Source organism: Mus pahari, chromosome 1 (assembly GCF_900095145.1).
Source record: "Mus pahari chromosome 1, PAHARI_EIJ_v1.1, whole genome shotgun sequence".
Classification (NCBI taxonomy): domain Eukaryota; kingdom Metazoa; phylum Chordata; class Mammalia; order Rodentia; family Muridae; genus Mus; species Mus pahari.
The window spans coordinates 3191771-3215752 of record NC_034590.1 but is presented as its reverse complement, the minus strand read 5'-3'; the positions used below and the strand labels follow the sequence as shown (position 1 = coordinate 3215752).

The following is a 23982-nucleotide window of genomic DNA, read 5'->3' as shown; positions in this document are numbered from 1 at the left end:
AGCTGTCTTCAGACACTCCAGAAGAGGGAGTCAGATCTTGTTACGGATGGTTATGAGCCACCATGTGGTTGCTGGGATTTGAACTCCGGACCTTCAGAAGAGCAGTCGGGTGCTCTTACCCACTGAGCCATCTCACCAGCCCTATTTATTTATTTTTTAATAACTGGGGTTTTTTTTTTAGTGGGAATTGGCATGGGTGGTTTAATTTTTGCTTTCATTTTTTGCTGCTGAGGTTGAACCCACAGCTTTATCCATACTATATAGGAACCCTACCACAGAACTGCATTTCCATTCTGCCACTCATTCAGGGCACTAAGGTGACTCCTAGTTGTCACAGACACAGGGAATTATAGAATAAAAATACCCTATTATTTATTTGGGGTTTTTTCTATTTTAAATACCAGAATCGAAGAATGGCAATTAGTCAATTCTGAAAAGGTCACTTTTTTTTAAAACTCCTTTTTTTCTATCTGGGAAACACACACACACACACAGAACACACAGAGAGACACACACTTTTAGACAGGGTCTCATTTGTAGCCCTAGCTGGCCTTGAACTTACGGAGGTGTATTTACCTCTTCCAAGTGCTGGGATGATAGGTTTGCACCACCGCTCCTGTCTCGTGTTCTTGAGACTAGGATCTTGTTATGTAGTTCTCAAAATGTTGGGGTTTGTTTGTTTGTTTGTTTGAGACAAGGATTCCTGTAGCCTAGGCTGGTTATGAACTCAGTATGTAGCTAAGTCTGAAGTGAATTTCTGATCCTCCTGCATCAACTCCCAACTAGGTGTTCAGCACCATTTCAAGGTTCAGCTTAGTTTTTCACCCAAATGCAGCAGTCCATCATCACCTGTCATTGTGGTGTTGCCTTGTTCTCTGGGACTGTAGGTGTACCCTGAATTTGAAGACCAGAGAGCTTGCCTGCCGTCCGGGACTTTTCTGACTTGTTCCTCAGACAATACCATCCGCTTCTGGAATTTGGATAGCAGCTCTGACACTCGATGGCAGAAAAACATCTTCAGCGATGTGAGTAGCTTCTCTGCACTCTGGTTCCTGGGAATGTGCTGACTTCCCTGTGGAACAGGGACATTAGGCCTCCCGAGGGGCAGAAACCAGGAATAGTTCACTCCTGTCTCTGTGTGTTCCTCCCTTCCCTCCCCGTGCTCTGTGACGTGATGTCTCCTCTTTCTCTCCCACCTGGCTCCTGCTGTCAAGTCTGTGTCTGCAGCCTCTCCTGAGCCCAACTAGAGATGATCGTGCGTAGCAACACAAGGGGAGCACAGTGGGCAGGACCAGGCAGGGACTTACCTCATCTAAGTGGCTGTGGCACTGGGAGCCTCAGCTGGTGTGCTGGATGGATCATAGGAAGAGGCCGGTGGAGGCCGGAGAGAAACAGTTTCCTGAAGTTTTGTTCAGTACTGCTAGGTTAGTTAGCAAGGGACCTTTTCTGGGGAGCTGAGAACTGAGTCACTCGTTTTATGATTTGCTAAAAGACCCTTCTGCCACTGAGACACCTCCAAGTCCAGTGTGAAACAGACAGGGGTTCAGTAATTTCAAGTCATATGCAGACACACCTGCAGGAGCACCATAAAGGAAAGGACAGGATGCTAAGACACCGTCACGCCATCCCAAGAGTCCATCCGGTTAGCAGAAGCAGCTTCTTCTGGAAGAAAATGCTTTATCCCCAGTATGAGGGGTAGGGGTGAATAGAGGAGGGGACAGACTTCATACCTGGGGAAGAACCTATGCACAGGCCCAGAGGGGACACAAAACTTGTTGAATGGAAGCATTTTGTCTTCAGTGTGGCCCAGCCACTGTTTTGCTATCTCCCCTCCCCAGCCAGCGCTGTCCTGAATGTAGACATTTGCCAAGCATGGTGTCAGACACTCATAAACCCAGCGATTGGGAAGTAGAGGCAGGAGGAGCAGAAGTTTGAGGCCAGCCTGGGCTACATGAGACCCTGTCTTAAAAAAACAAAGTAACAACAGAAAAAGAACATCTTAAAACTCTTGTGAAAGTGTGATTTTCTCAGGCATATCAGGGGCGTGTGGGCTATAGAGATGGGGCAGCAGGTAAAAACACTTGTAGAGGGCCTGGGTTCAGTTCCCAGCATCCTGTGGCAGCTCACAACCAGTTAACTCCAGTTGCAGAGTATGCAAAGACTGATTCTCGCCTCCTTGACACAGCACATGCATGGTACGCAGGCAGACAGGCAGAACACTCACACATTTTTTTTCAAAAGGTCTGGAGGCAGCTTATTCAGCTCCAGGAAGCTCTTAGAGACTCAGGGGTCCTCCATCTCCTCATTCTGTCATGTAAGATAGCTGTCATCCTCATGTGGCCAGATGGAAAAAAGGCCACCCACGCGATCTCTCAGTGCCTAGCATCTCCTCTAACAGCAAGGAAGCTCCTCTCTTGAACCGGAAGGTCTGTGCTGTGGGGGGCACTGAGCACAGAGCTGCTGGAAGCTCCTTGCAGTACTGACCATAGCCTCTCTTCCCACAGTCTCTGCTGAAGGTGGTCTATGTAGAGAATGACATCCAGCACCTGCAGGACATGTCTCACTTCCCAGACCGGGGCAGTGAGAACGGGACTCCCATGGATATGAAAGCTGGGGTTCGAGTCATGCAGGTCAGTCCTGACGGCCAGCACTTGGCTTCAGGCGACCGCAGTGGAAATCTGAGGCAAGTGGCCCTGATAATGGCTGGTGTTCACCTCCTGGACCTAGCATGGGGTGGGGGTGGGGGTGGGTGTCTCAGGGCACTGGGGAAGAGTCCTGGTCTTCGCACCTCAGCTGCTGGGTGGGAATAAGAGACCATGGATAGTAATCCAGTTACCAGTAGCACCCCAGGACTTCAACTGGGAGGGGCTTCCTGAAGGTCTGAAGTCATAAAGCTACCAGGACCTCAGCAGCTTCATGGGATAGCTTTCCGACTGGCCAGGGACTTAGGGAACACTCTCACAGGCAGTGGACATGGAAACTAAAGGTCAGCGGGAGGAGCCAGCTGTAAGGGCCTGGGTACTGAGGACTCAGTGCAGCGGAGCAGGGAAGGCCCAGGTGGTCGACCCACCTCAAAAGGTTGTTCACACTTTTGTTTGGTTGTTTTGTTTTTGTTTTGTGTGTCTCATGGGTGTGTGGGTGTGTCTACCTAGAAGAGGCTAAAGGGATGCCAGATCACCTGGAACTTAAGTTACTTGTGCTTGTGAGTCACCTTACAAACTCAGGTCCTCTGGAGAGCAGCCAGTGCTCCTAACTGCTGAGCCATCTCTCCAGCCCCTGGTGTGGTTTTTTTAAAACAGACATATAGAGCCAAGATGGCCTTGAACTCCTAATTCTCCTGTTTCTACCTCCTGAGTTCTGGAATTACAAGTGTACACTACCATGGCTAGATTTGTTGTCATTTTTATTCTATGTCCATGTGTATGTGGGTGTGCATGCCTGTATGTGCCTGTATGGAGGCTAGAGGTCAAGGTTGGATCTCCACTTTTGTCACTATTACACTTATTATCTTCTGAGTAGCTCTCTCACTGGTCTGGAAGCTCACCAGTTTGGCTAGACTGGCTGGCCAGCAAGTCCCAGGGAATCCCCTTTATGTCTGTGCCCAAGCGCTGGAGTTCAGGCACATTCTGCTGTCGTTAGCTTTCTACGTGGGTGTTAGGGATCTAAACCTAGATCCTTAGACTTACACAGCAAGCTCTTTGCCTACTGAGCTATCTCCCCACTCTGTCTCAGTCATTGAGACTGGGTTTCATACTCTGGCCTAGAACTTACTGTGTAGCCCAGATCAGTCTTCAGTTTGTGTCTGACCTCCTGCCTCAGCCTTTAGGGTGCTAGTGTTGTAGGACAGGCATGAGCAGCCATCATGCCTAGCTGATGGGTGCTAGTGGAACATGAGCTCTGTTCAAGAGAGCAGGTTTTAAGGTGGTACGTGGCCGCTGTGCAGCCTAGTCTTGAACAAGCAAGTGGGGAAGAGACTGCAAAGCATGTCCCCCCATGGAGGGGCAGCTACCATGGAGTGACTAGTGAATTGCTTCTAATTTATTTACTTACTGCATATGCATGTGCATAGTATACTGTAAGTGTGAAAATCAGAAGACAGCCTTTAAGGGTCAGCTCTTCCCAGTGTGGTTCCTGGAGATTTAAATCACTAGTCTTGGCAGTAGTCAGCCTTACCCACCATCTATTTAGCACTAGTCTGTTTTTTTGTTTTTGTTTTTGTTTGTTGCATTTTTCCTGTGAATTCTGTGATTTTTAAATATTGGCAACGTGATATCAGTCACTGCATTGAGTGAGGTGAGTGTGTCACTAAGCTGCTCATGGTGACAGCTGTCCCTTGACTGGTAAACAGTAAAAGGTGCTAACATGGGTGAACACTATTGCCCCCTGCCTGGTGATGGCCAAGCACTGTGATACCATTGATTTAGTCCTCTAAGCCTGCTGGGCCTAAGCCCTGGTTTACCTCTCTTTTATACAACTCACACAGCAGACGGGAGAGGAGCTGTGGTGGCAGAAATAAGCAAAGTCTATATTTGAGGAATTTTAAGAATGAGGGATGAGCCAAATGTGGTGGTGACACCTTTAATCCTGGTATCAGCAAGTTCCGGGACAGCCAGGGCTACATAGATAGACCCTGTCTTTAAAAAGAGAGGGGGAAGAATGAAGAGTGAACAAAGCATAATGGGGAATTTCCTTAAAAGCTGGAGAGAGGCTGGGTTACGTGTGCTACACACACATGCACACACACACAGACACGAAGATGCACACACATATATTTAAAAAATAGGCACACAAGTTTAGTCTTGACTTAGAGTCAGAGACAGGTGGATCTCTGTGAGCCTGAGGCCACCCTGGCCTACGTAGCAAGTACAAGGCCAGGTAGGGGTAAATAGTGAGGACCCTCTCTCCCTCTAAAAGGATAACTAATCTGTTTTCATTTCCATGGGAGGCCTCCCCTCTTCTGAGGAGAAGGGAGGTGGGTGAAAGGGAGAGATTGGAGAGAGAGGAGGGGACGGGGAAGCTTCAATTAGGATAGAAAGAAGGAAAACGGCTGGGCCGTGGTGGTGCACGCCTTTAATCCCTGCACTTGGGAGGCAGAGGCAGGTGGATTTCTGTGAGTTCCAGGGCAGCCAGGGATATACAAGAAATCATGTCTCCAAAAAAAAAAAAAGAGAGAGAGAAAGAGAAAGGCAAGGCAAATCTGTAAATATGGTCTCTGATTCTTTGCCTGTGATATTTAGCTTGTAAAGATGGCTTTGCTCCAGAGGACTGTCCACAACCCCTGTGGTTATACTTTGGCCTGTGAAGTACAAGAGGTCATGCCTGTGGTCTCCTTGCCTCTGCACTCTTTCCTTTACCATAGCCGTGTTCTGGATGGGAAGATGTGGTTAGGCATCGCAGACTACTTGACATGGTAAGACTGCAGTACTGGCCTAGAACCAGGCCAGGGGTTGTGGGCAGGGTACAGTTGGCAGTATGTGTCTCCCAGGATCCACGAGCTACACTTCATGGATGAGCTGATCAAGGTGGAGGCCCACGATGCTGAGGTGCTGTGCCTGGAGTACTCCAAGCCCGAGACAGGTGAGCCCACAGCATGCTGAGGTCAGGCGGGCAGAGCCACGGGAAGTAGCAGCTAGTGGGAATCTTCAGTAAAAGCTCTGTTGCTAGACTCTGGACCACGCTGGCTTGGATTCCACAAAGTAAGACAGCCAGGGCTCATGCTGGTCCCAGAACCTCATCAGGGCCCGAGGCGGTGCGTGAGTAAGCTCATCATCTGCTGGAGGGACAGACTGCGTGCTTGGCATGCCTTTTAAAGTGTTAAATTACTACAGAAAAATTGCAAGAAGATTATAGCAAATATATCGAGCCCTTGCGTCTAGATCCAGGCTTTTCTTTAAATGTAGTCTAACCCTTTGACTGTGCAAGACTTCTCTGCTTTTCTCTCCCGTTGGTCTGCGTGTATGCGAGTGCCACATGCAGATCAAAAGAAGAGTGTACACATTTTGGTTTTTTTTTTTTTTTTTTTGTGGGGTGATGTAAAAGTTCAGGCATAATGTCCCCTGTCCCTCACTACCCTCAGAAGAACATCTGCATTTTTATGACTGTGTGCTAGGGGTGTAGCTCTGTGCTGGAACATTACCTGTCATTGTAATGGGTCTCATCTTGGTCACATGTATCCATACATATATGCACGTGTGTTTATATCTATTTATATGCACACACATATGAAACACTGTGTTACACTTATCAAATATGTGTATTCCACTTTGATACCATGATATTTGTACAATGGTTCTTACTCAAATTTTGTTAGTTCCTGAGTATTGTCTCTCATAGAAGCATTGTTTCTCATCTAGGGTCACATGTAGCTATCTTGGCTGTGTTACCGTCTTTATTCTGGAGTACTTCCCCAGTCTGAACTTGGTATTTGGACTTTGACTTTCTGCAGTGTACAGGCCAGCCATGTAGAGTTTCCCTCCGTGTGGAGTTTATCTGTTTTCTTTTGGTTCAGCCAGTACACTTGGAATACCCTGTGTTGAGTGGCTTTTGTGCTGCTGTAATGAAATACTATGACCAAAGATGATGTACAGCAAAGAGGGTTTGTTTTACCTCGTGCTTCCAGAGAGATGCAACCCTATCCTTTATGTCAGGGAAGGCATGGCCTGTGACGAGAACAGGGAATCAGCTGATGATTTCTCTGCACACAGGAAGCAGAGCAGGAAGTAGGGTGAGGCTGTAAGTCCTACAGTTGGTCCCCAGTGACTGATACCTTTCCAGCCACCCCTGGTGGCTCCATTACCTCTCCATACAGGAGGACCAACTGGGAACCACGTGTTCAACCACATGAGCCTATTGGGGTCGTTTCTCATTTAGACCACCACATTATCCAGTTTAGATGGAGTTAGATCCTGCTGTGACATGATGATTCTCAGGACCAACCTTTGTTCTTTCATCCTCCACATTCTGCCCATCAGATTCTCTTTCAGTGTCTCTTTCCTGAGCTAGCCCAGCCTCAGACGGTGTTATTAAAACTCTACTAGGGGGCTGGCGAGATGGCTCAGCGGGTAAGAGCACTGGCTGCTCTTCCAAAGGTCCTGAGTTCAAGTCCCAGCAACCACATGGTGGCTCACAATCACCCATAATGAGATCTGATACCCTCTTCCAGTGTGTCTAAATAAGTATTTAAAAAACAAAACAAAGCAAAACAAAAACAAAAACAAAACTCTACTAGGTGACCAGAGCAGGCAGAGTCTGAGGGCCAGTAAGGGGGAAGGAGGCCCGATGAAACAATTGGCTGAAAGTGGTCAGCAAGGTCTGCCTGGGGTCTGGGTAGCCAAGACTCAGAGCTGGACCGTGGTTTAAAGTGAGGCTAAGAGAATGCCATAGCAGCCCACAGTAGGACTCAGAGGAGGAGTGCTGTGGTAGGCTTAGGTGCCTACTGCAGATAAGTGTAGTGCCCACACATAAGATTTGCCTTTACCCAACTGGGGGATCTGGAAAAAGACTGCCTAGAGCCCAGGACTTCGCCTGTCTTGGTTTGGGGCAGCTTAGCTGCAGCTCTGGAGCCAAAGACCCCTTCTCCAAGCATTGGACATCTCAGTCACTAGCTTATCTTGGAAGTAAAGACAATGTTATCCCAGGCTTGTCCTCTCCACTCACAGGAGTGACTTTGCTGGCTTCAGCCAGTCGGGACCGACTCATCCATGTGTTAAATGTGGAGAAGAACTACAACCTGGAGCAGACCCTGGATGACCACTCCTCCTCCATCACAGCCATTAAGTTTGCTGGTAAGCTCCTTTCCTCCCACCTGCAGCCCCCAGCAGATGGGGCTCTTTGTTTGCAAGGAAGCCCAGTCATGCCCTGTGTCCTGAGAGAAAGGAACAGCAACCAGGGGAATCTAAAGACTGGACTTCTTGGTTTACTGATTTATGAAAATTAATATCACTAATGCTATTTTAAAAGTGATTGAGAGGCCTCAGCAGTACTGGCTCGCACCTTTAATCCCAGGACTCGAGAAGCAGAGGCAGGCGGATCTCAGAGTTTGGGGCCCACCTGGTCTACAGAGTGAGTTCTAGGACTACCAGGGTGACACAGAAAAACCCGGTCTCAAAAAGGAAAAAAGGACCTGTTTTGGTTCACAGTTGAGGAGAAGATAGAGTTCTTGGTAGGAGGGCATGGCCGCAGAGTAGGAGACAGTATCCACAGTCAGGAACAGAGAGGTGTGTGCTGAGGCTACTCCACACAGGGCTGCCCCCATTCAGGGTGGGTCATCCCGCCTTGGCTAAGCCTCTGCAGGTTTCCTCACAGACACGTGCTGTGTTACAGAGGTGATTCACCTGGAAGAGCAGATGTACCATCACAGAGGCAGAAGAGATGCTCAGTGGGTAGAATCCTTTCAAGTAAGCATGGTGATCTGAGCTCCAATCCCTAGCACCCACGTCAAATCTACCTGTAACCCAGTGCTGAAAGTGTAGGGCATGAGGGTTCTTGTGAGCTCCAGCTTCAGTGAAAGGTGAAGGCCTAGATAAAAACTAAGGTGCAAGAGGCAGGCACGACGGCTCAGCTGCTAAAAGGTGCTTGCTGCCAAGTCTGATGACCCTGGAACCCACATAATGGAAGAGAATCAATTCCTGCAGGCTGTCCTCTGACCTCCACATGCACACTATACACTGTGTGTACAATAAGTTAATGTTAAGAAAAGGTAGAAGGTGACAGGAAGATACCTGATTGAGTCTTTTAACCTGTGGGAGCTGGGCCCGGAATGTCAGTACCTGGAAGTGGATATAGAGGGACCATGTAAGAGCATCCTCAGCTCTCTAACAAGACTCTCAAGTGCAACACACAGTAGCCTCAAACTTAGTGTGGAGCTAAGGATGACCTTGAGTTGATCTCGCCTATGTTCCTTAAGTGTTGGGATCACAGGCACGGATCACAGACACAGTTTTCAATTGCTATGATTTATTTTACAGTGCTGTGGCTTTGAGCATACTAAACAAGGGTTGTACCACTGAGCCACATCCCTGGCCCTTAGTTGTTCTTGGTTTTTTGTAACAGAATTTCCTATAGCTAAACAGACCTAGTACTTGAGTTCCTCCTGCCTCAGCTGCCCAAGTGCTGGATTACAGAGTGCTGGGGTTACCAATGTACACCGCCACCCCCCTCTGTGTCCTGTGTGCCCATGCTCTGCCCAGAGCTGCCTCACACAGTGTCTTAGAAGGCCTCCCCACCAGTAGGAACCTTTCTGATCGAGTTGGTCGCTTGCCCTGAAGTAGAATTTCCTAGCTTCCCATTTCCCTACCTCCTGTGTAGCATAGGGCAGCCCTATCCAGCCTCTTCTCTTCTAGGCACCAGAGATGTCCAGATGATCAGTTGTGGAGCTGACAAGAGCATTTACTTTCGCAGTGCCCAGCAGGTAAAGTGGGGTGGCCTCCTTGGGGGTCTAAGGTCAGGATCTTGTCAGGGGTGCCTGCCCTCTGAAGGTCTTGCCTGCCCTGCTAGACCTCGGATGGGCTGCACTTTGTCCGTACCCACCATGTAGCAGAGAAGACCACCTTGTATGACATGGATATCGACATCACACAGAAGTATGTGGCAGTAGCCTGCCAGGACCGCAACGTTAGGTGAGGAGTTCCCTGTGCCCTTTGTTGGCCTGGCCCCAGCTTGCTTCCAGGTTGGCCTAGTAAGATCTTGCTTGCTTGCTGTCTTCTCCCTGAGAAGAGACTGCCTGCTTTTTCTCACCGTTCATCTGTTCCAGGAGAAGCTGGTGAGACTGATGGATCTAGCCTTTGTTTCTTTTTGTTGTTGTTGTTTTTTTTTTGTTTTTGTTTTTGTTTTTTGTCTTGTTTTTTGAGGCAGGGTTTCTCTGTATAGCCCTGCCTGTCCCAGAACTCACTCTGTAGACCAGGCTGGCCTTGAACTCAGAAATCCACCCGCCTCTGCTTTCCAAGTGCAGGGATTAAAGGCGTGCGTCACCGCGCCCGGCTTCCAGCCTTTGTTTCTTAGACGTTGCTTCAAGCAGGCAGGTATTATACCTACTTTGATAGCAGGTTCTTAGGAAGCTGAGATGAGATCATTCTTCAGAAGAGCTTTATTAGGAGAGCCAGAGGCTCTTGGCTGTAGATAGCCATGTAAATAATATGGCAGGGGTCCCAAAGGCAGTGGTAGCCTTTCAGTTCCCAGAATATTAGGAGAGGCACAGCCTCATGGTAGTGTGATGAGATTCTTAAAGGGAGAGAGAGCTGGAGCATTAGGAGAGTCAGTGCAGTCTGTGGCAAGCACAATAGAGTCAGTGGTAGGCCCTTCCGTGCCCACAGTATTAGGTCTAACATAGGCAGCATTGAGGGGCCCCAAAAGGAGAGACGAGCCTTTCAGTTCTGTAAGACAAAGTAGGTTTCTGAGGGGCTTCGGGTAGGAGGATTCATGTGCCCTAGATGTTACAAGGCACTGATAAAAGTAGTTATAATTCAAGGTTGTCTCCCAGCTGTCTGAGGGAGGGAGAGAACTCAGCTCTGTAAGAGTTGCAAGGACACAGCAGCTCTGCTCTGTAGCTGAGAAAGACTGCAAGAGGATAGAGGCTCCTTTCAAGGGGAGGAGAGTGTCAAAGGATCCTGATCCTCATAGCACTGTGTGGCTGTAATCCCAACACTGGGGAAAAACATCGGGGGTTCAAGGCCAGCCTTAGATACATTGCAGCAAATTGGAGGCCACCATGACCTACCCAAAACTAGCTCTCAGAAAGCTTAGCCAGCAGCAGCCCTGCAGACGTGTGGTTCTCCTGGGTCTGTGCAGATGGAGAAGTCACAAGCTCATAGCTTACTTAAATGTCTCAGCGGGCAGGGGAATGCTGCTATCACAGTGGGGCCACGGTAGCCCAGCCCTCCTTCACGAAGCTCACAGTCCAGGAATGTGCACAGTGGTCAGGGCTGAAATGAAGGGAGCCTTGGGAGTCCTGAGTGGCCTGTAGGAGGGTCAGGAGCTGTCAGGGTTAGCCTGGGGAATGTATTCTCTGCTTCCTTCCTCGGCTCCTTCCTTCCGCCTGGGACGAAGCCCTAACTTACTGTGTGAAAGGGAGCCGATGCCAAATCAACTGTACTCTAGGACATAACCTCTCTGCTGGAGGTGGGGGCTCCCTCCCAGACGTCATGGGGACAGGAGGAAGCGGAGGCTTCTAGAGCAGAGGGCAGCAGGGCCAGGAGGAAAGGAGGTGTCTGTCTTCTGCTCCCACATGGCAACCCCACTTCCCAGGGTCTACAACACCGTGAGTGGGAAACAGAAGAAGTGCTACAAGGGTTCCCAGGGCGACGAAGGGTCCCTGCTGAAGGTGAGTGTGAACCTCAAACACACCCCCAACACAGCCCCACCCTGCCCCCGAAGGTCACTGAACAGGGCATACTCAGGCCTGGCTAGCCAGGGTGCTTGAGTGGAGCAGAGGGGGGAGTCCTCTTGCTGAGTGCGCTGTAGTTTGGGTGACCGTGGGGTGTGGCTGGAAGAAGCAGAGAGACTTTCAGTCCTCTCCTGGCTTGTTCTCCCACAGGGCACAGGACAGGTAGGCACTTTTCAGAGACTCTGGCCCTAAGGAGTTGTTCTGAGGCTAGGGTCCCTGAGTTCCCAGCTGTGCCTCAGGCTGACTGTGACTTAGACAGGTGTCAGTCCTGTTTGATCGGCTGTCAAATGCAAATAAAAGCAGCTTCTATCCTAGGGTTGTTCTGCAGAGGGTTAAGTTCCCAGGCACTCAGACCTTAGCCTGGGCCTGACCACCACCATTTCTGCCCTGGTGGCTGCTAATTCTTCACCAGCAAAGTGAGAGCAGAAACTGCTGCCATGAGCTGATTCCCTGTTTCAAGTGTCGGAAACAAGAGAGGTGGTCACTCGGGGTGGTACTGAGATGTTTGGCCCAGGCATCCCAATTGGGATAAAGCAAGCAGCTCAGGGTGACATGTGACTCTCCCTCAGGTCCACGTGGACCCGTCGGGCACTTTCCTGGCCACAAGCTGCTCTGACAAAAGCATCTCCTTGATTGACTTTTACTCGGGCGAGTGTGTTGCCAAGATGTTCGGCCATTCGGGTAGGTGCCTGCCTGTGCCCTCTTTCCTGCTTCCACAGCCTGACCCAGAGTAAGAATGGCCTCTCCTTCGCTTGCAGAAATTGTCACTGGCATGAAGTTCACCTATGACTGCCGCCACTTGATCACAGTATCTGGAGACAGGTAGGACAAGTGTGGAGGCTGCCCTGGGTGGGCCTTTCTCTAGGAATAGGTGGGAGGGGCTCAGTCCTAGCGAGCTGTGCTTTTAGCCTGTGTGGAGAGCGCTTCAAAGCTCCCAGCTTACTCTCACTTCAGTCAGTATACACCTTGAGTCATTTCCAGCCCTAAGTTCCACCCCAGATCTGTCGTTTCCTTGTGATGTTGAACAGGCCCTTTCCCCTCTCTGAGCCTCGGTTTGCTCTGTAAGAGAGGTGGCCCCATCTGTCTGAAAGCATGATGCTGTGCCCTGTCTATGGGATTGGTTGGTCCTGGGGAGGGAGGTCTCTCGTTTCTCCCTTTGATTTACCAAGGTTCTACCCAAAGCTCCTTTCCTTGAATCTTGAGGCCTCAAAACAGGCCCTAGTGAGCTCGAATGGCTGGGCCCGGGCCAGGATCCAAAGCCCTTAAACTAAGCTTACAGGGCATCTGTGGAGTGGGATCTTAGCCATAGTGGTGGGCTGTGGCTCCCACATGGACTTTGTTCTGATTGTGCCCCGGTCTTTGCAGCTGTGTGTTCATCTGGCACCTGGGCCCGGAAATCACCTCCTGCATGAAGCAGCACTTGCTGGAGATCAACCACCAGGAGCAGCAGCAGCAGCCCAAGGACCAGAAGTGGAGTGGCCCTCCCAGGTCCTGCCAGCCCCAAGACCAGTCAAGTGGCCAAGGCCAAGAAAGCCCTGGCTAAGCCCTCTTTAGCCTTAGCCTGCCGGGCATGTCAGGCTTTGAAAACAAAGTTCCAAAAACACACTTAGGAAAGGCTTTAAAGTGCAGAAATCTCATGCTTAGAAGGCTCTTCTTTCCCATCAGTGGAGAGGGGTGCTCAAGACGAGAACTAGCAGGGACTCCAGTGTCACTGAGTGGCCTCTTATCCTTCAGCACAGAGCTGGTCATTCACTTACATGAGTTCCCTAAGCACATTGCTTTAGTCTTTCTGTCATTCTCAGACTGTTTTGGAGTAAACTCCCATAATGATTTTTAATACAGTCTTGTCAGCTAGCCCAGGCTGTCCTTAAACTCAAGGTAGTCCTCCTGCCTCAGCCCCAAAGTGTTAAGGTCATCGGCATGAGCCACGACACCGAGCTCAGATAATGATTTGAGATGGAAGGTGGCGGTGAGTGCTCGTTTTAGCAGGGATGTTTAGAGGTTTCTTTTCTGCTCTTGGTCTGTTCCTGTCTTCTCCCGCCCTGGAAGCTTTGCCAGGGCCTCCACGTAGACTCCCAGGGGCCTGTGAGGAATGACTGGGCAAGGCACCACGGGAATGGGCCCTCGTTGGCGCTGTAGCTTTGAGACTAATACCCTGCCTTGTGGCTACCAGCAGTCATAGCTGAAACTTTGCACAGACTCAGCTCTAGACAGATCCCTCTCTCACACCATTTACCTACGTTTCTCTCCTTTCTGTTTTCCTTTCCAAAGCCAGGAGATATATGCATCCACACCAAGTGAGATTCGTTCCCTGAGCCCTGGAGAGCAGACAGAAGATGAGATGGAGGAGGAATGTGAGCCAGAAGAGTTGCTGAAAACACCATCCAAAGAGAGCTTGGACCCAGGTTAGGGAAGCGGGACCAGTAGAACTATTAGTGTAATATTGAGCTAACGATTTTGGCTGATGTAACTGAAAAAGTGAATGCTAGCCAAGGTTTGCTGGGTTCAGGTAGTCATGTGATGTTAAAGGGAAGCTCCGTCCCATTGAGTGTTGTGCACCCGCCTGGTATCCCAGAATTTAGCTACATAGCAAGTTGAGGCTGGCGTGGTTGCTCACTTAGGATGAAGGAGGAGGAGGATTGCAAGTCCCAGGCCAGCCTGAGCTACATAGTAAGTAAGACTTTATCTCAAAATCACAAAGATGAGGGAGATCTTTTTCTCCATCCTCTGCCTGCTTTCTTCACCCTGCCTTTGTGCATAGGCAGACTGTCCCTTTTTGAGGGGAGAAGAGGCCTCTATCAGCTGTCAGCGTATAAAACTGCAGAGAAGTGAGCACCCTTCCTAAATCTCAGGCAGAGTTCTGGAGTTGTGATTTGTGCTCCGGAGGTAAACTGTGGCCCATGTCTCAGTCAGTTGCTGTGATGGGCCAGATCCTGCAGGCTAAGGCTTAAATTAAGTACCTGAGCAAGGCTGGCTATAGTTGAGGACCAAGCAAACTTCCTCACAGGGTTTCCCAGGGAAAGGGGTGTGCTCTTGTTCTGCCAGGGGTGAACACCAGCTCCCATTTGATTAAAAAGCTAGATGTGTGCCTGCTCTCCTGCAAGATGGCTGCTCAAGTTCCAGGCATTAGGGCTGGCTGAAGAGGCAAGACAGTCTTTCCTAAGAATCACCCTTTAAAAATGCTCCTAGCAGACCTGTAATCATGGATGCTCAGGAGGTGAAGGCAGGAGAGCAGAGATCTCAAGACCTACCTGGTTTACAGAGTATGAGCCTGGGAACCTGTCTTAAAAAAAGCCAAGGAAGTAGCTCAGTGGGCAAGCGTTTGCCTGGTGTGTGTGCGACCCTGGGTGCAGTACTGCACACAAATGCATAAAGAGGAAGCCTTTTCTCAGAAGTCATGTCTAGGCTTTCCATGGACTGAACTGGCCATTATGCCTCCAGCTGTAAGAAAGGCTGGAAACAGACAGAACGGGGTGCCTGTACAGTGGCTCTCCCGAGAGACCGAAGGACTTTGGCTTCCTGATACATTAAAGTTGTGTGAGAACTTAGCTGGAAAAAGCAGGTGTGATTTTTCTTGTACCTCCCATACTCCCAGTCTGCTGTTCCACGCTAACCACTTGGCTGGTTTAGATTGTCGGCCTTTCCCTGAACACTAATATTCTGTGTGCGTTGCAACACATCCTATTATGGATGTAAAGAAACCCCAAGAGTGCTCTAAGTTCAGTTGGTTGTGCTATCCAAAATGTTGTGTGAGGCTCTGCTTACTTCCCCCACACTGTGATACGGATTGAACTCAGGGCCTGCACATGCCAGAGCTAACACTCACAGCCAAGGCCCACCCGTGGCCATGGTGTTGGTCTTTTGCAAACAGGCTGTGACTTTGTAGCCTGGGCCAGCCTGGAGCTTTTGCTTCTCCTGAATGCTGAGATTACAGACACTCAGCCCCTCTCCAGGATTTAGAGTTGGTGAGTCTTCTGAGGAACAGTAGACCTTATCTACATTTTCATTTCTCTGACAATTAGTGAGGTTGAACATCTTTGACCCACCCGTGGGTTCTTGTGCCACCCCTTTTGGAGAATTGACACGTCTTTGTGTATCCATGTGTGTCTGCAGATCCTCCATGCCTGCTGACCAATGGCAAGCTGCCACTCTGGGCAAAGCGGCTGGTGAGTGTCCTGGGAGGATGGGAGGTTTAATGGCTGTCAGGGGAGCCTTCCCCTTCCCTTCAGGAAGTCCTTTTTCCTCTCCATGTCTCCTTTCTGTGGAGAACCCATCATCCTTTCAGTCTCAGCTGAGGCAGCCCTTGGTTCAGACAGCCTTTGGCCCCATGCCTGCCACTGTTCTGGCCATTGGAGGTGGGACAAGGGAGCAAGGGATAGTCTTGCTCTTCCAGGCCTGCTGTCCTGTGAAGGGAAGTCACAGAGGGCGTGTACCCCACATTAAGGAAGTAAGCCACGTGTGTGGGAGCAGGTATATGCAAGGGAGGAAACGACACTAGGAAGGAAAGGAAAGATTGTTCAGGATGTCAGTTTAGTGCCAAGGTGAATCTGCTGAAGTTTCCAGAACTTAAGGTAGTGACAGGAAATAGGCCAAGGAACAGGCAGGTAAGAGGCCTGGAAGAGAGGCTGGGGGCTGGAACAGAAGGAAATGAGTGGACTCTAAAGGGATATCAAAGGTGAGGCCATTCAGCTGGATAGAAGGGAAAGAGACGACAAAGATAGTGGTAGGGTGGAAGGAATGGTTGCTTGTTGCTATGGATAAGGGACAGGCTTGAAGCCAGTGAGGAGAGACTGGTAGCAGAACCCTGGCCTTTAGCCAGAGCTGTGGTACAGGCCTGTAATCCCAGGTGTTCAGGAGACTGACACAGGAGGATCACAAGGTCAAGGCCTGTCTGCATTGAAGAAGGAAGAAAAGACCACCCTGGGCAGCTTAGTAAGACCCCTAACTGGAAGTGAAGTAGGAAGGCGGGCACACACCCAGTGTTTGGGAGGAAGGGGAGGGGATGTGGAGTTCTCTGGAGTTCAAGGCCAGCCTGGGGTAAATGCGACTGACTCTTAACAAAGTGATGGGTTGGAGGTGACAGCGATTATTGGTGTTTGTCATGCCCTCCGCTGTGGCGATGCACCTCTCAAGCCCCAGCACCAGAGGGTAAAGACGGGATTAGGTCATCCTCTGCTACATAGCAAGTTCCAGGCCAGCCAGGGGTACATGAGGACATGAGACCCTGTCTCAGAAACAAACAGGGCTGGTGAGATGGCTCAGTGGGTAAGAGCACCCGACTGCTCTTCCAAAGGTCCTGAGTTCAAATCCCAGCAACCACATGGTGGCTCATAACCATCCGTAACGAGATCTGACTCCCTCTTGTGGAGTGTCTGAAGACAGCTACAGTGTACTTACATATAATAAATATATCAAAAATAAAATAAAATAAAAAAGGAACATCTCGGAAAAAAAAAAAAAGACAAAACAAAAAAACCAAAGCAAAACCTTCAGTGGGGCTTTTTTAATCCCTATCTCGCAGACAGGGAATTTGAAGTCCAGAGAAGTTAAGTGCGTATTCAGCTGTCTCACAGTTGGGCATGAGAAAATGGAGAATTAACACAAATCGCAAATATGTCATCTCCAGCAACAGCTTTGGTAGAATAGGAACGGGTCTGTGTTTGAGTGACAGCTGACAGAATTTGTTGGTGAATACTGTTTGGGGCTTAAGAAACTGCTAAGAATCATTGGATCTGGTGAGGCTTCATGGGGGCCGGGCAGATAAGGGGGAACCAGAAGTAGAGCCCCCAACATAGTAACTCTGAGACACCCGTGTGGAGAGTGGCCAAGCCTTGTTGGTAAGAGGTTCCGAGCTGGCCTAGTGGCTTACACCTATAGTCCCAGTTCTTGAGAGCTGGGTCAGAAAGGTTGGCTCTATGGGAGGGGGAGGTTCCAGCCACCATGGGTTACAGGGTAAGACCTTATCTGGAAGAAAGGAGGAGGGAGAGAGGAAGAGAAGGGGGGTAGATAGGTTCAGGACAGAGGCTCATCATGTCTGGAAGCTGTTTGCTTAAAGGGCAGGGCGTAAGGCCGAGAGACCACATGAGATCTGTGCAGTCCTTATGGAAAGTAGCAGGCGCATGGCGATGGCGGCTGCCTGATGATCGTCCCTGTCCTCCAGCTAGGGGATGATGATGTGACAGACAGCTCAGCTTTCCACGCCAAGCGCAGCTACCAGCCACATGGTCGTTGGGCAGAGCGGGCTGAGCAGGAACCCCTCAAGACCATCCTGGATGCTTGGAGCCTGGATTCCTACTTTACACCCATGAAGCCTGAAAATCTACAAGACTCTGTTCTGGACTCAGTAGAGCCACAGAACCTGGCAGGCCTGCTAAGTGAGGTACAGCCCCCCAAGCCCACCTGCCGTCCCTGCACTGTGGCTGCCCACTCAGGGGTGAGGAGAGAGGATGACGGGGAGGTAGGGGTCACTCAGAGGCTTGACCAAGCTCTTTTCTTTTTTAAAGATTTAATCTGTCGGGCAGTGGTGGCGCATGCCTTTAATCCCAGCACTTGGGAGACAGAGACAGGCAGATTTCTGAGTTCGAGGCCAGCCTGGTCTACAGAGTGAGTTCCAGGACAGCCAGGGCTACACAGAGAAACCCTGCCTCGAAAAACAAACAAACGAAAAAAAAAAAACCCACCACCAACAAAATTTATTTATTTCATGTATATGAGTACACTTGTAGCTGGGTTTAGACACTCCAGAAGAGGGCATCCGATCCCATTACAGATGGTTGTGAGTCACCATGTGGGTGCTGGGATTTGAACTCAGGACCTCTGGAAGAACAGCCAGTGCTTTTAACCACTGAGCCGTCTCTCCACCCCTTTACCAAGCTCTTAAAGTTTGGGCTCTAGGATAGGCCTCTCTAAATGGAGTGCTCAAGTGGGTGGATCAGCCCCTCCCTGTCGTAACCTGAGGTAAGAGGCTTGCCTCTCTTCTCTTAGTTTTCCAAATCATGGCTCTATTGCCTCAGAGAACTCAGAGGTGCAGGGCTCAGCCCTTACTCCTTTTTCTTGGAGAGCCATCCTTTCCTATTCTAATGCATACATTTCCTCCTCACTGTGACACAGTGTTCACTAGGTAACAGACACGCTGCGTCTCCGGGAGGAGGCCTGGTGAGCTACCTGCTTCACTCAGAGGTACTTGCCACCTACACCATCCACAGAGCATGTTCTACCTCTTGGAAAATCTCTTCTGACCCCAAGTCAATACCCACCCACCCCACCTGAGGGAGCCTGTGCGCTCATGTCTCCTCATGAACTGGTTTGCCTGTTTCTGTTGTTGTGTTTTGAGATGGTCTGGTCATGTAACTCTGGCTGTGCTGGAACTCACTACGTAGACTAGGTTGGCTGTGAGCTCAGAGACCATCTGCCTCTGCTGCTGGGTGCTGGGATGTAATGTGTGTGCTGCTGAGCCTGCCCAGCTAGCGCTTGGCTAAGGCCTCCTCTGGACTTAGGTCAGACCTACACCTGCTGATATCAGGGTGGGAGAACAGGTCTGGCTGAATTCACACTGTCTCTGATGTGTCTGGCAGTGGGGATGTGGGGTCACTCCTTGTGCATAACTGCTGGCATCATTCATGGGCCCAGGGTGAACCTGGCTACCTCAGAATGGCTCTGCTCTTCGCTTCTAGTTAGGGAGTCCCAGAGAGGACAACCGAGGCCACCCCTCCTACCTGCCTCTGCAGAGGGAAGCCACTGAGACAAGAGAACTCATCCTCTGCTCCCCAGAGGCAGAAGCGGCAGTTACAGGGATGCACAGGTGAATGTCCTATGCGCCACAGGGAGCCATAGTTGGAGAGAGGGAGCCCTGGTGAGAGGCCCAACCTGGAAACATTCTTGTTCTCTCAGTGGCTTGTGGGAATGGACATGGGTGAGTTGAGGGACTGTCTCCAACAGGCTCAACTGCAACCTCATTTTCCTTGGTCCTGGGTTGGATGAGGGATTTTGTTTGGAGGCAGGAGAGCTGGGGTGTGCTCTGGGAGCAGGGTGTGGGCCTCAGGGTTCTGGGAAAGGGCCAGTTGTTAATTGCCAGTATAACCCCACCCTGACGGTGTTGCAGGGAGTATTATGAGGAGGAGACAGAGGCAGGACCTGAAGACCAGCAAGGCGACACCTATCTCAGGGTCTCTTCGGTCAGTTCAAAGGATCAGAGCCCCCCTGAGGGTGAGTGGGGAGCAAGCAGGCACCCTCATGGTCTGTAGTGGCCTCTTATGGGCAGTGGTAGTGGCCGTAACCTAGTTCTCCGATGTTGATAATGTCATAGAAGACAAAGGGGTTTCCTGCCGTTTGCTGAGGATGCTGAGCCACTAGTGAGCACCCAGCTCTGCCACTGCTTCACTTGCTGGTCCATAAAAAAGTGCCCTCGCATCCTTCAGAGCATTGGGCAGTGCGCCCTGTCTGACCTGGGCAGGCCCCTGACCCCTCTATCCCTTCAGACTCGGGGGAGTCAGAGGCTGAACTGGAGGGCAGCTTTGCCACCGCCCACGACTCAGCTCCTCAAACGGACCCTGGCCCTCACCTCACCATGACAGCAGGTAAGCCAGGTAGATGTTCCTCTCAGTCCTGAGCCTCAGTTTCCTCAATGGAAGACTGCCATTTCTGTTCAGCCTGGTAGCAACCTGGTGCGAGGCAGGCGGGCGAGTCTGGATTTCTCCATTGTCAAGCATCATCCCTGTGACTCAGAGCGCTGACAGCTCCTCTCCACCCTGCCTTCCATCCAGAGCACTCAAGTACAGAAGAGCTTTCCCAGCCTGAGGTGCCAGGCTTGGGCAACGGCTCCTTACCCCAGACACCTGAGCAGGAAAAGTTCCTCCGCCACCATTTTGAGACACTAACTGATACCCCTAATGAAGGTAGGACCTGACCTTGCACCCTGATTTGTGTGTGTGTGTGTGTGTGTGTGTGTGTGTGTGTGTGTGTGTGTGTTTAGTGACAGGAACAGTGTGAGTGTTCTTGGGTAGTCTTCCATGATAAGGTGGTGAAGGATGGGTGGAAGAGCAGACGGTTTGGCCCCTCGATTCACACCTGAGGCATCTGAGATGTTGGCAGGCCTGAGGGCCCATGGGTATCTTCCTAGAGCTCTTTCATGGATCACTGGGAGACATAAAGATCTCAGAGACTGAGGACTATTTCTTCAATCCCCGGCTGAGCATATCCACCCAGTTCCTCTCCCGCCTCCAGAAGACCCCCAGGTAGAAGCTGTAACCCCTGTGCCCCTTCTCTCTACCCCCAGCCCCTCAGTTACCCCAGGGGAGGCTGTGTGAACTATGAGTCTTTCCCATCTGGCTTCCTCCCCAGGTTCCCTCCCCGACTGCCCCTGCACCTTATGAAGTCTCCAGAGGTTCAGCCTATGGGCCAAGGGGGTAACCAGCCCAAAGCAGGGCCCTTGAGAGCAGGTACTGGCTACATGTCCTCAGATGGGACCAACGTGAGTATTGGGATCACTCTCTCAGGACACGGGGCTGCAAGCCAGGAGGCCTCGTCCTTACCAAGAGTTGTGCTTATAGGTCCTCTCAGGGCAGGAGGCTGAAGAGACTCCAGAGGGCTTGTGTCTACCGGGTGAGTCTCCCTAATCCTAGAGGAACAGCCCTGGTGACCAGCGGAGCCATGGGAGTGTCTTTAGATGTGAAGCTTTTTTAGGGCAGGGATCTGAGGCAGGGGTACAAGTGAACCATCTTCTTTTGCAGCCCCTCCCCTCTCGGGCCTGGCATCCTGTGTCCCTCCTTCCTCGGTGCCACCCACAGACAGGAAGCCTCCAACACCCACATCTGTACTGAGCACAGGCCAGGAGCAGAGCATCTCCGCCCCATCTACGTGTCCTTACCTGGAGTCCACAACGAGCTCACATGCCAAGACCTCACGTAGCGCCTCTCTTGGGGACAGCGAGGGCCCTGTGACAGCTGAGCTACCCCGGTCACTTCACAAGCCCTTGTCCCCTGGCCAGGAACTCCAGGCCATCCCCACTACAGTGGCCCTCACCTCCAGCATCAGAGACCACGAGCCTGCACCGCCTTCCTGGGGCAACCATGAGGCTCGAGCCAGCCTGAAATTGACCTTATCCAGTGTCTGTGAGCAGCTCCTCTCTCCACCTCCACGGGAGCCACCCACCACACGTGTGTGGTCTCAGGAACCTGTGGGTGTCCCACCTAGTATGGCAGTCACAGTGGCCAGCTTCTCTGCACCCAGCCCTGTAGACATGAGCACCCTGGGACCCCACAGTTCTAGGTTTCTCCCAAAGACCTCAGCCTCTGGACCCCTAACCCCTCCTGCCCACCTTAACAGCCTCCAACTTCTAGAGACCAGGTCTAGGATGCCTGGCAGCACTGCTGCTCTCCTGGAGCCCACCCCCGGTGAGTACTGCCCTTGGGGCCTCGCTAGAACCCTAGCCCGGCCACAGGGCTGTGCCAGGTTCACTCAAGCATCCATCCATTCCTCATTTACATAGCCAGTGAGCATATGCTGGCCTTTGTTCTAGGTCCTGCGCCTGCGCGCATGCGACATAGTAGCAAACAAGAGAAGGTTGATTTCCTACACTAGGGGAGAAGCCCAGACAAAAATCAGAGTGTCAAGCTTATCACCAGGTGATACAAGCTAGTGAGAAAAATAAGGGAAGGGGGTCAGCAGTGTAGCTTCAGGTTCAGGGTGGCAGCAAAAGGCTTTAGGGAAAAGATTACTTTGAGCAGAGCCCTGTGGGGAAGAGGAGCCTAGGGGCCTGAAGACCGTAGTCCAGGGCCAGCAGTCTAGCCCAGCTACCTGGCCTCTCTTGGGCCATCTAGAAAGACAAAGTATCCTAGCCATTTACTCCTCTCTACCCCTAGATGCATCAGGTGTGATCCCAGACAGCCTTGGACACTGGGACACAGAAGTCCCTCCCCCAGAACTCCTAGGCAGTGTGGGATCAGTCTTGCACAGGCTGCAGACCGCCTTCCAAGAAGCCCTTGACCTTTACCACATGGTGAGCCAAGGAGCCCAGGGCAGGGTGGGACGATGGAGAGGGCTCCCTGCCACTCCCTGGATGTCCTCTAACAAGCTTGCCGTCCCTTACAGCTGGTCTCCAGCGGCCAGCTGGGTCCTGAGCAGCAGCAGGCACAGACTGAGCTGGTCTCCACCTTCCACTGGATCCTCAACCAGCTAGAAGCCAGCAACTGTATGGCCCCACCCCAGACACTGCCTAGCCCGGGCCCTCTGTCCCCACCTACTCTTTGTCCCCTGGCCAGCCCAAACCTACAGGCCCTGCTGGAACACTACTCAGAGCTGCTGGTACAGGCAGTGAGGCGGAAGGCAAGGGGTGACTGAGAGCCTGAAGCCCTCTACCAAAGCCCTGCTGCCCTGGAGAAATAGCGTTGTAAACAAATAAACTGACAGTTGTTTCCTGGAACCTGCTCTGTCTGTAAAGCCCTTCTCAATGGATGCAGAGAGAAAGAGCAGAGGACCCCTGCATGGATGAAGCAGCCTGCATAGAGACACATTTAGCTCCAGGCCCTGTTCTGTGGACCTGCTGACAGGGAACATGGAGCCAGCCATAATGATGTGTAACCTGGCTTCCCATGTAGCCTGTCCCTAGCAAACTGAGCTATTGCAGGGTTACACTGTTTGCCATTTTCCCTAGGGAGGAACTAATTTTAACCTATGGGTACTTATAAAGTCCTTGGAGCCACTGTGGTCTCGATGGGCCTGAACTTGTCCTCAGTACATATACTACTGGCCAACAGCCAGCCCTGGGCCACATCCACACTGAATCCTACAGTGTCCCATGGCCGTTGTCCTTTCTGCAACAGGAATAGAAAACAGTCCCCACTGAACTAACACTGCTGGGCAGCTGAGCTCTGTGCTGCCTTCACTAGGGAGAGTACTGTTCATCTTAGGCAGTATAGTCCCAAGAAGGTCAGTCTCATGTCCCATGTCCTTATAAAAGGGAATCTAGCAGAGAGGTCTAAAGCACAGAGCCAACACACCCAGCTTCATCCCATCCACTCTTAGGAAGGGTCCACAGGCCTGATCTGTGGGCAGTCATGGTAGCTCTAATTAAGATAACAGGCGCCAGGCAGTGGTGGTGCACACCTTTAATCTCAGCACTCAGGAAGCAGAGGTGGGTGGATCTTTGTGAGTTCAAGGCCAGCCTGGTCTACAGGACACCAGGGCTACTTGAAGAAACTTCTTGAAAAACAAAAACAGCTTTGTTAGACCTGACTCTAGGTTTCTCCTAGCATGGTAGCAGACATAGGGTACCTGAGAGGAAAACCGCTCTCCTCCATTAGTGTGTCGGTGTGGCCACTCATTTCTGCACCCCAAACCCACCCTTGGCTCCCCAGGACCAGGCAGTGAGACACCAACCTGCACCAGAAACATTAAGGATATGAATTTGAGTCTATGAGATGGAGCCTCTTCAGCAGTTTCTCAGCCAGCTCAGACTTCATAAACCTACCCATTTATATGTCCACCCTTGGCTGACCTCACACTGCACATGTGACCATAACAGGAAGATTTTTTTTTTTTTCCGAGACAGTATAGTCTTGGCTGTCCTGCAACTCTGTAGACCAGGCTGGTCTCGAACTCAGAAA

The 23982-nt window shown here is 51.0% G+C and overlaps 1 protein-coding gene across 1 annotated transcript in view; it reads left to right on the top strand.

Annotated features, from left to right (window-relative positions):
- Wdr62 (WD repeat domain 62) overlaps positions 1–22734 on the top strand; it is a 37848-nt gene extending 15114 nt beyond the window's left edge. The window contains exons 10-33 of the mRNA XM_029538458.1: positions 888–1025; positions 2505–2683; positions 5486–5577; positions 7659–7784; positions 9342–9409; positions 9496–9617; positions 11242–11317; positions 11950–12061; positions 12139–12202; positions 12746–12868; positions 13652–13785; positions 15494–15546; positions 17541–17759; positions 18491–18559; positions 19054–19181; positions 19482–19585; positions 19858–19956; positions 20143–20274; positions 20499–20613; positions 20720–20849; positions 20929–20980; positions 21109–21771; positions 22240–22376; positions 22469–22734. Coding sequence (XP_029394318.1) covers positions 888–1025; positions 2505–2683; positions 5486–5577; positions 7659–7784; positions 9342–9409; positions 9496–9617; positions 11242–11317; positions 11950–12061; positions 12139–12202; positions 12746–12868; positions 13652–13785; positions 15494–15546; positions 17541–17759; positions 18491–18559; positions 19054–19181; positions 19482–19585; positions 19858–19956; positions 20143–20274; positions 20499–20613; positions 20720–20849; positions 20929–20980; positions 21109–21771; positions 22240–22376; positions 22469–22717 — 3384 coding nt within the window. The 3' untranslated portion in view covers positions 22718–22734. The remainder of the gene's footprint in view (positions 1–887; positions 1026–2504; positions 2684–5485; positions 5578–7658; positions 7785–9341; positions 9410–9495; positions 9618–11241; positions 11318–11949; positions 12062–12138; positions 12203–12745; positions 12869–13651; positions 13786–15493; positions 15547–17540; positions 17760–18490; positions 18560–19053; positions 19182–19481; positions 19586–19857; positions 19957–20142; positions 20275–20498; positions 20614–20719; positions 20850–20928; positions 20981–21108; positions 21772–22239; positions 22377–22468) is intronic.
- Positions 22735–23982: the final 1248 nt, after the last annotated feature.